General features: G+C 41.0%; 1 protein-coding gene across 1 annotated transcript; it reads left to right on the top strand.

Annotated features, from left to right (window-relative positions):
• Positions 1 to 215: 215 nt before the first annotated feature.
• LOC309517402 (vomeronasal type-2 receptor 26-like) lies at positions 216 to 6,670 on the top strand (the record flags this gene model as incomplete). Its single annotated transcript, XM_082196639.1, has 6 exons — positions 216 to 377; positions 1,381 to 1,657; positions 2,033 to 2,244; positions 3,433 to 3,660; positions 4,421 to 4,547; positions 5,772 to 6,670. 6 exons carry the CDS (start codon positions 216 to 218, stop codon positions 6,668 to 6,670), a joined length of 1,905 nt encoding a protein of 634 aa, XP_082052765.1.
• Between the last annotated feature and the right edge of the window lie 4,445 nt (positions 6,671 to 11,115).

Genomic DNA, 11,115 nt, shown 5'->3' with positions numbered 1-11,115 from the left:
GAAACAGAATGTGTCCAGTATTGCAGTGTGTGTGTGTGTGTGTGTGTGTGTGTGTGTGTATAAAACTAATTTACTTTATTTGCAGTGTGGTGACAAAATTCTATCAGCACGTTCTTGCATTGGCATTTGCTGTGAAAGAAGTCAATGAGAATCCCAATATCCTGCCCAATATCACACTTGGCTTTCACATCTATGACAGCTATTATGATGCAAGGATGACCTACCGTACGACTCTAGACCTCCTCTTCAAAATGAGGACATTTGTTCCCAACTACAAATGTGACACCCAGAAAACCCTCATATCCACCATTGGGGGACTTGGCCATGATACCACCTTCCATATGGCAGACACATTAGGTCTCTATAAGATTCCACAGGTAAGAGGTATGAAGGGGCCAATAGGAATTATTTCTTCATCCTTCTTCATCCTTCTATGGGTTACTTCCATGTTTGTTCTACACAGAGCAGACATATTGGGAAGTATTCTATTAAGTGGTTTTACTCAGAGCAGACTCAACAAAATTAATGGATCTGTTTTAGTCAGGATCAATAATTTAAAATTTAGTTATATAAAAGGCTACATCTTTATCCCATATTCCTTGTACATTTCTTTTTCTGTTTTATTTCTTGGACTAATGCAATGCGCTCTATGTGGGGCTACCTTTGAAGGTGACCTGGAAACTACAACTAATCCAGAATGCGGCAGCTAGACTGGTGACTGGGAGCGGCCGCCGAGACCATATAACACCGGTCTTGAAAGACCTACATTGGCTCACAGTATGTTTCCGAGCACAATTCAAAGTGTTGGTGCTGACCTTTAAAGCCCTAAACAGCCTCAGTCCAGTATATCTGAAGGAGCGTCTCCTCCCCCATCGTTCTGCCCGGACACTGATGTCCAGCTCCGAGGGCCTTCTGGCGGTTCCCTCACTGCGAGAGGCCAAATTACAGGGAACCAGGCAGAGGGCCTTCTCGGTAGTGGCGCCTACCCTGTGGAATGCCCTCCCATCAGATGTCAAAACGATAAACAACTACCTGACATTCAGAAGACATCTGAAGGTAGCCCTGTTCAGGGAAGTTTTTAATATGTGACATTTTAGTGTATTTTTCATCTTTGTTGGAAGCCACCCAGAGTGGCTGGGGAAACCCAGCCAGATGGGCGGGGTACAAATATATTACTATTATTATTATTATTATTATTATTATTATTATTATTATTATTATTATTATTATTTCTAGGGATGTGAGACTGATCTAGTCACAGCTCAAATCAAAATGTGCAATTAGAAAAAAGAAAGCTTAGAATTTGTTGAAGAAAAAGCCAAATGCTAAAGGATGAATGTTTTCCATATGATTTGAGATTATATTCACATTTTCTTTTAGTTTGCATATGGTTCATTTTCCCCAGTGGAGAGTGATGCAAGTCAAGTTCCTTCCTTTTACCGTATGGTGCCCAATGAAGCCCACCAGTTTCTTGGGATTATCCGCTTGCTTAAGCATTTTGGATGGACGTGGATTGGACTCCTTGCTCTGAATGATAACAGTGGAGAACATTTTTTGCAGACCCTGGAGCCATTGCTTTCTGAAAATGGAATTTGCTCAGCCTTCACACAAAGAATCCCAAAACAACTCCACGTTGATAATGTGGATGAAATGCATGGTATAGCTTTAAATATGTATATACAAATCAGGGATAATAAAGTCACTACATTTATTGTTTATGGAGAATTTCTAGCAATTACAGCATTGAGAACCATTATATTTCTGTCAGATCCTACAAATAAGAAAAGCACACCATTTATAAAGGTATGGATCTTTACAGCCCAGAGTGATTTCGTATCCATGGGTTTTCTTAAGTTTTGGAATGTTCTGCTCTTCCAAGGTGCCATTTCCTTCACAATTCACTCACAAAACCTTCTAGCATTCCAAGAATTTCTTCAGAGTGTAAAGCCGCCTTGGACCGAAAGAGATGGTTTTTTCAAGAAATTCTGGAAGCAAGCATTTGACTGTGTATTTCCAAATCTTGATGCGCCAGTGGAGGTCAATGACATGTGTACTGGGGAGGAGAGGTTGCAGAACCTTCCAAGGTCTCTATTTGAAATGTCCATGACTGGTCACAGCTACAGCATTTACAATGGTGTCTATACTGTAGCTCATGCCTTGCAGAACATTTACTCAACTAGATCCAAGCAGAGAGCAATGAGTAGAAGCAAACGATTAAAACTTCAAGATCTGAAACCTTGGCAGGTAATGTTTCCAAAATGAAGAGAAACAAAATATATTGTTTTCATGCATAAATTAGTACAGGATCGCTGACATGAGGCTGTGACCAAGCAGCAATGCCGCCTGACAGATGAAGGCAGGGGTTGGCAACCTAAGGCCCATGGGCCACAAGCGGCACACGGGGGTCATTTAATCAGCTCACAAGCTGCCCCTGAACCAAACTGCCCACTCGCCGCCTGATAGTTTAAGGAAAGCAGACCACAGCATTTTGGGGTACTCACCAGAACTCAGTTCTGGCATGTCTCAGGTAGGTTCAGGAACATCTCAGGTCAGTTTTAGCACCTCTCAGATGGGTGCCATTGCCATTCTAAGAGGAAGAGGGAGGCGTTCATGGTGAGTTCCGGCACCTCTTATTCTAGAAAAATAGGACTGAAGCAGACTTAATCATACTTTTCATCCACACATGCTGTTAAATGGCATTGCATACCTTAGTCAATGCATTTTTAACTTCTGAAGAGAAAAAAGTTATTATATCTGCATTAGTACAACAGAAGATTTCAAATACCCTTGGAACCTAAAATATTTCTGCTTGGTTATGTAAAAGATGTTGTTCCAGAACATAATAAAGTAATAATATGCAATTTTATTACTTTTGTGGATAGTAATATTGCTAAAAATGGGGGACAGTAGCATTTCTCCTACTATATCTGAATGGACTGAGAAAAATTGGTGCATAGTAGCTATGATTACAGTAACTTATGAAAGAATACATATAGACCAGCCTAACACATTTATGGGGAAATGGTATTTTTGGTTATGTTTTGGAATAACAAGTTCATTTATAATGTCTTACACTATGCTCCTTTCAGCCTGTTGAAATACCATTTATTTATTATTACTCTATTATATTTTGATCCAGAAGTGCTGTTGAAATGTTATTGCAAATCTTATTCACTGAAAAAAGACAAATGTCTGCATTTTAAATAGCATTCATGTTGATAGAAATAATATTATGCATTCATTGAATGCATAATAAAGTCTCCAGCTGTTGTGTCAAAATCACTGATTTTTCACACGTGTTCTTTGTTAACTGAAGCTATTTTACTATACCTAAATAAGATTAATAAAGAAGGCTTTCTGTAAATCATGGTGTTTTGTTCAAAATCTACATTATATTATTTTCAATTCTACTCTCTTTTCTCTTTTTATTAGCTCCACCCTGTTCTTCATGACATTTCATTTAACAACTCAGCTGGAGAAATTGTATCCTTTACTGATCAAAGAGAAATGGGAGGTGGCTTTGACATCATGAATACAGTCACATTCCCAAACAGGTCCTTTATTCGAGTGAAGGTTGGATGGGTTGATTCTGATGCAGTTGATGGAAAAGAATTCATCATTCACGAGGACAAGATCATGTGGCACAATGGTTTTAATCAGGTCTGGAGAGTAGGGTTTTCTTCTGTGCCCCACATTCTCCATATGGGTCATTTAGATTATCCAAAATAACCATTACTATTTCCATTGAAATATTTTGGATAGCGGTAGATGAAACTATGAACATGCCAAACAAATCTATGTTCCCAGTTGAAATGAATTTTAAAATAATATTTACTGTGTACGATAGTGCTCAGGATGATCCAGATAAAATTGATTCATGAGAGAAGAAAGGGTGGTCTCTGTTTCAATAGAAAAGGGGTCAGAGGTAGGGTTGGCACACTTTCCCACATTACTGGTGGGAACCACATAATTTTGAGAATTGCCTTTCTCATCACTTGACAGCTGTGTATATTAAAGGTAAGAAGATATTGTGATATGCTCCTCAGCTGAATTCTGATTTAAGAGGCTTCTACAATGGGCCTCTTAAGCCGGTGGGGAAGAGAAGGTTGTCTTTTCAGTTTGACTTGTTTCACTTTCATGGAGTTTTATGACTCAAAGGCAGTGTGAATCAAAAAGGGCTTACCAAATCCTGACAGGTTTAGGAGAGTGATAGGGGCCCTAGTTTAATCCATGCCAAATGTATTGTCTCTTTTTTCTGGTTTCCTAACAAAAATAAGCCAATACCTGTTCTTTATACAAAGCAGTCATCCTATGTAGATATTTATGTGAAGAGAGGTCCACTTTCTTATCTGAAGTTCAGAGGCTGAACATTACTTTCAAATGTTTCTCCCTTCTGAAATGATTTCCTGTTTATTGACAGGTGATGCCTATCTCTGTGTGCAATGACTACTGCCGCCCTGGTAATCAGAAGAAAAGGAAGGAAGGGCAGAAATTTTGCTGCTATGATTGTGTTCCATGTCCAGAAGGGAAGATTTCAAACCAGAATGGTAGACAGGTTTCATTGTACAAGATCATCAAATATCTGTTGAAAAGAATTTAAATAATATGTTGTGCATATAACCACAATATCCTGCCCAGAGCAGTGTTAATATTTTGTTGCTACTTTCCAGTAGCTTCACATCAAAAACTTCAAAACGGTAGAAAGCTGATGAAATTGCATGCATGTGGATCCAAAATTAAGCCCCCCCCCCAAATGATTTCATTCTAGTCATAATTTAAGAGAAACTAACAAGTAGTACAATTGTAGAAAAAAATGCATATTTGATTATTATATGGTGGCTGGGACAACCTAGACATCCATCCTGGGTGAAATTAGGCCAGAAATTTAGTCAGTATGCTTCAGGTAAGAGAAAGAATGCTGAAAAAGTGCAAGTAGATAAATACATAGCACTTCGGCGGGAAGGTAAACAGCATTTCCGTGCACTGCTCTGGTGAAGTGGTTTAGACATGCTGGCCACATGACCCGGAAAAACTGTCTGTGGACAAACGTCGGCTCCCTCGGCCAGTAAAGCGAGATGAGAGGTAGCAACCCCAGAGTCGTTTGCAACTGGACTTAACTTTCAGGGGTCCTTTACCTTTACCTTGTTAAGAGGGGATGGCATGGTACTAAGGTGAATATAGGGTCCTTATTCTAACCAGCACTTGCTGTTTGAGTGCCATTCTACTTGATGTTGTGGATGCACTCTGCACCCTTCAGAGTTGAACAAGGTTGAACCTCTGTGTTTGGTAAGATAAGCTTCCAGATTCCCAGTAGGTAACTGCATGCGTGTGGGTGCGTGTCTCAGAGAGAGAGAGAGAGAGAGATAGGCAAGATTGAACATGCCTTGTTCCTGTCATTTTATAAAGCCTTTATGGTACATCCCTATTGATGTGGTTCTGCCTAATGGCTTTTCTGCCCACAAAGGCTTTAGAATGCCTAAAAATGGCTACGGCACCAAATGAAAGGCAAATTGTATTCTAGCCTGGATATAATTAAATATGGGAGCAGAATACATTTTTGTCTCAGTTAACTGTCAACACAAAAAAAGCAAGGTCCCACTCACTCTGCCATCTGGGTGACATTGGACAAAGTCCACCACCCTGCTGGGTGCACAGCATGGCTCCTTAAAATACTTTTTAAAAAACTATGTAAGATTCAGCAGAAATGTTATACAGTAGACAAAAGGCACACATGAATTGCTACGTGAGTTTGACTTTATTCTGTTTTTCAGATATGGATGACTGCTTCAGATGCCCAGAAGATCAGTATCCAAATAAGAAGAAAAATGGATGCATACCCAAAACTATAAGCTTTCTTTCTTATGAGGAACCTTTAGGTATCAGCTTAGCCTTAGTTGCTCTTTCTTTTTCCCTGATCACAGCTTTGGTGCTAGGAACTTTTATTCAACACAAAGACACACCCATTGTCAAAGCCAACAACAGGGATCTCACCTACATTCTCCTCATCGCCCTCCTGCTCTGCTTCCTCTCATCTTTGCTGTTCCTAGGAAAACCTGGAAAAGTGACCTGCCTTCTTCGTCAACCCACTTTTGGCATCGTCTTCTCACTGGCTGTTTCCTGTGTGTTGGCCAAAACCATCACTGTAGTTGCAGCTTTCATGGCCACTAAGCCAGGCTCCAGTATGAGAAAGTGGGTGGGAAAAAGATTGGCCAACTCCATTGTCCTTTTCTGTTCCCTCATTCAAGTGATTACTTGTACTGTGTGGTTGATTACTTCTCCTCCATTTCCTGCTCTAGACATGTACTCAGTAATGGAAGAAACCATTGTGCAGTGCAATGAAGGCTCAGTGACCCTGTTTTACTGTGTCCTGGGTTACATGGGCTTCCTGGCCATTGCCAGCTTCATTGTTGCATTTGCAGCTCGCAAATTACCGGACAGTTTTAATGAAGCCAAGTTCATCACCTTCAGCATGTTGCTGTTTTGCAGTGTTTGGCTGTCCTTTATCCCAACATACCTCAGCACCAAAGGAAAATCCATGGTGCTGGTGGAGATCTTCTCCATCTTATCTTCCAGCACTGGACTATTGGGCTGCATCTTTGCCCCTAAATGCTATACCATTTTGCTGAAGCCTGAGCTGAACCATAGGGAGCATATAATGAGAAAGAACTGAGAAATACCTTTGTTTTTGTCTTATTGATTTGTTATATATTAAGGGTTTTAGTATATAGGTGGTTACTAAAAATGTCTTCAGAGTGTCCCTTTTTTGCAGGAAGGATTCAAACTCTATTTTCAAGCTATCTTTTCCTTATAAAAGATTTGGGTTTCTCTGCCAGCAATAGCCCTGCTCCATGGTGTACTTCTCCCCAGCTTAATTTACATTTAAACCAGACTTTCATGTGTAGGGTTGGCCTGTAACTGTCTTTTTCTAGACTACACTTTAAAAAAAAAAATGTGTAGAAGAATATTCACTGTGTGGATGCAACTTCAGTTGGGCTGTGTTCATAGTTTGGGAATTTCTGCTTTGCAGCCCTGAAGAAAATGGCTCCACTCTGGCATTGACTCACACTGGAAAACGGAAAGGCAATTGCCATCTATTTGTGTGCCACAAAGGAGCATAGGCAGCTTGTGATGAGACTTGGGGAAACACACAAATACCAGCCTCTTGTTGCCAAAAGTGCTGATGGGGGGGGACCACCCTGAGCAACTTATTATCTCAGCCTGCAATAATCCAAATCACTATAATTTCCTCACATAATGAAAGCCAGATAGGTTTTTAAGAAGGCACTAAAAAAGTTAAAAAGCAAGACTGAAAATTATTAACATGTGCCATTGAGAGCTGGGAATAGGGGCAAAATATAGGCAATACTTCATCAGTTGCCTTTCTGATTCCCCCACCCCATATTAACAGCAGACTTGAAATCAAAGTGTTGACAATCTATTAAAGGCACCTGTTTCCAAGAAACTGATTCTCAAAAACAGCTCACAGAGCTCTCTTGTAGAACTGCATTGGCAAAGCCAGGCATCATTCACAGTAGCCAGTTCAAGACAGGAACCTGGTACTGATGGGCACAGGAAGCTCTGCGTTTTAAGAGGCAGGATGTTGTGGCTCTTGGTATTTCTGTTTCTTCAATCGCCTGTTGCATGCAAAGAAGATACTTTGGCATGCCCTGTGAATGATCCACTTCCTGTTCCACATGAGTGGTACCAGCCAGGTGGCCTCATCATCGGTGGGATAGTTTCTCAGATCTATTATGTATTTTATGATGTTTTCTTTGAAGAGCCTCCTTCACAGAAGCTGTTTGATGTTCCACAGTAAGACTGTTTCCCTCTCTACATCTCTCTTAATTTCCTTTCCTTTTGTGTCATGCTTTTTAGATTGCAAGCCTCAGACAAGGTAGCATCACATTGTTGATATTCATCCACTGGTGTGGCAGATTTGTTTAGGTGAACAGAGGCGCAAAGAAATGCTTGACTCAATAAATCTATGAGTCCTCCAATAACCAACTTGATTTAACCTGGGCACTCCTCTTTCTCAGTCACATTCTTAGTATTGTGTATTCTTCCAAACAGCAAACAACAACAACAGCCACATATTCCCTGGAATATACATCCCTCCAAATCCCCTTTTGCGTTTTACTCATGTCCTTTCGATTGCGGAACCTAGGGTTATTTATTTTGTAACTAGTTTAAGACAGTTTGCATTGAAACATTTGAGGCTGTTTCTTGTGGTGGAGAGCCTATTCATTTCTTTTCTGCACAAGATCAGGGATTTCACTTGCAACAACTCTGCTGCCAATAGCCTTTGACTAGGAGCACAAGGTGTCAATCTAATAAAATCTGTTCCTCTGCTCCCACTTCAATTGACCTCCATGTCTTCCTTTTGGGTGTGTTGGTGAACTGTTACTTTAGTTTTAGAAATAGGCGTATGCCACCATTCCTTGCTTGTAGGTTTTGATTGATGGATGGTGTCACGTCTGTTCTGCTGAGAGGGCAGATATCTCTGTGTTGGGAGATGAGTTGTGCCTCTGCTGGGGGACACATCATTCTCCTTCTTTGGTTGTATGTCAACCTTTGGTCTCCACCCTGCACTCATTTGTCACCTGTGGCTCTTATCAGCTGTCACCATGCGACAGCCACCATACCCTGGGAATGACTTCAACTGGCTGGCTAAACGAGGTGAGTGTTGCTGATGGGTCTCAAACCCTCTGTGAGTTAGAGACTTCAACTGCTTGTGAAAACAGGCTCCAGCAGATTGAGTGGGAAAGATTGAGTGGGTCCAATGGTCAAGATGGCCGTTTATACACCTGCTGTAGAGGAAAGTGAGGGGCAGACAGGGCTTGTTAAACTGGGGAGAAGAAAAATGCTGATCCTTAACCTCTGCTTCCCTGTGAGATATCTTCAGAAGAAGAAAAGGCGAAGGAGTAAAGCTTATATGAAACTGGAGTGGAGCCCCTAATATTGTTACGCCTTTTATGCCTTCCTGCAACTTCCACAGCCAAACTGATGTTAAATGTATTGCTCTGTTTTCCTTTGTTTTGTTGTTGTTTAGTAATTGAAAATTAATAAAAATTATTTAACAAAGTTCAATAACAGCTCTGCTTTCCTTTGGACCACATCAGCAAGGCTGCTGATACAGCAGTTTGGCTTCACCCCAGAGATGAACTCCATTCTCTTGAGACAGACAAAAAATATACATAGGAGACGTTGGGTCTGACAGTTAAGTTTCACCTTAGTTTCACCAGATAGCACCTCCTAGCACTGTTATGCAGGTCTCAGGTTAGTAAGTTATTTTTGTTACAAATGTTGATTGATTGAGTGTGGGCAATTGGGAAACCACACTTTAAGTTTTTCTCTCAATTAGCCAAATATGACTTCCTTATCCCACACTGCAATGTGTTGTTGTTTTTGTGTGTGTGTGTGAAGGCATTTTCAGCATGATAAAAAAACAAAACACAAGTGAGATTTGAAGCTCTTTAGGAAAGTCAGAAGAAATGCTTCAACCCAGAGTCTATGCAGACCACACAGGGATAAGAAAAAGTCTCTTTGCAGTGGTAGCAGCAAAATCAATCTATTTAAGAGTTTCAAATGCACAGGCTGCTGACCAACCACTGGACTTTGTGGACTGCTGATCCACAAAGCAAAATCTGTGACATACAGAGGCTTGATGTGAAGAAAAGAGTAAACTTCTCAGGGAAGCTGAAATGTGGATTGACTGTACTCATGTTCTGAAATTCAGTAGTAGCATAGATGTTTTGTAGGGACTTCTGTTGTTTTAAAAATCCAGTTGGAAGTGGAAGCAATAGCAATGAAGAGCAATTGATTGTTTATAATCAAGATTCTTCACCTATGTTAAAATACTGGAGTTTTGTGTGTTTCCTCTAATAACGTTTATGCTTGACCAAGAGTTAAGCAGTGATACTGATGTAGAATAAAATGTCACTATTTTCATCTGAGGAATATCGGAGGGTGTGCAAGTGTCTGAAGCTGCTAACTACAACCAGACTTGCATTCCATGATGGTTTCTGGAATTTAAGTGAGCAAATCAGGAAACTCGGTGTGGTGTTCTCTTTTATTGGATTGAGGTTCATTACAATATAATGACAGGCTGACAAAGGATTTGTACAAAGCAATATTAAGGGGGAAAGAGAACAGAACAAACTGGCATATTGAGCTGAGGAAATCATTACTGTGGGTTGGTTTATGATAAGCAGTTTTAATTCAGTGGGGGAGAGGAAACTTCTGGCCGACCAGCTGCATGTGGCCCTCAAAATGTCTTTTTCTGAACCTCAGAGCTCTCCCTAGGATGTATTGCTTAGTGATTCCACTTCATATTCTGAGCTGTTGCCTCCCTGGAATACGTACTTGAACTCTGACAATGCCTCCTGATGACCTGAATGGGAATATAGAGGAGTGTGTGTGAGAGAGTAGAAAGTAGACACTATGCATTAGTAAAATTTGCATTAGGTGCTCAGTCCATTTTCACATCTTGTCCCACCCACCAAGGTCATATGACTTTTGAAAGATTACTCAGATGGGAATTCAATCCTCAGGCTTAAAAAGATTCCCCACTCTTCCAAACACCTTCTCTTAATTCATGCAAAGTGTGTTCTCCCTCATGGAGTGCACAGGTTGCGGGCGGGGCTGACAAGACACCTCACTGTTACTTGGCAAATGGTTTGGCCACCCTTTAAGCAGGGGCGGGCTGTTACTGGGGAAATCTAGATGTTGCCATTTGTTGATTGACAGCCCTATTTGTTAAATACAATGCTCGCAGCGAGGAACTTCCTCTTTTCGCTGCTTACTTCAGATCACCCGCCCTCCCTTCCCTAATTTTAGGCTGTTTGCTTGACCTTGCTATGCCTGTCATGGGGTCGTCTGCTTTGGGGCAGGGGCCTGGTAGGAATTTTGTCCATTTGGCTGATTAGTGTGTGCCACTTGGTTTTTGCCTACTGCGTAGCAAATCGTCACAACTTGTAAGACATTGGTCTTGGAATTGGTTGGTGGAGGGGTACGGATTCGGCTGTGCCTGCCCCTCAAAAATGCTGCTGCAGCTGCTGCTTCAAGGGTTTTCTGTTAAAGGAACACAGGGGCTCCCCATGCTTTTGTCCGAAACCC

Source organism: Podarcis vaucheri (assembly GCF_965113315.1).
Source record: "Podarcis vaucheri genome assembly, chromosome: 13".
NCBI classification, from domain to species: domain Eukaryota; kingdom Metazoa; phylum Chordata; class Lepidosauria; order Squamata; family Lacertidae; genus Podarcis; species Podarcis vaucheri.
The sequence above is the reverse complement of the archived record's forward strand: the minus strand, read 5'-3'. Positions and strand labels throughout refer to the sequence as shown.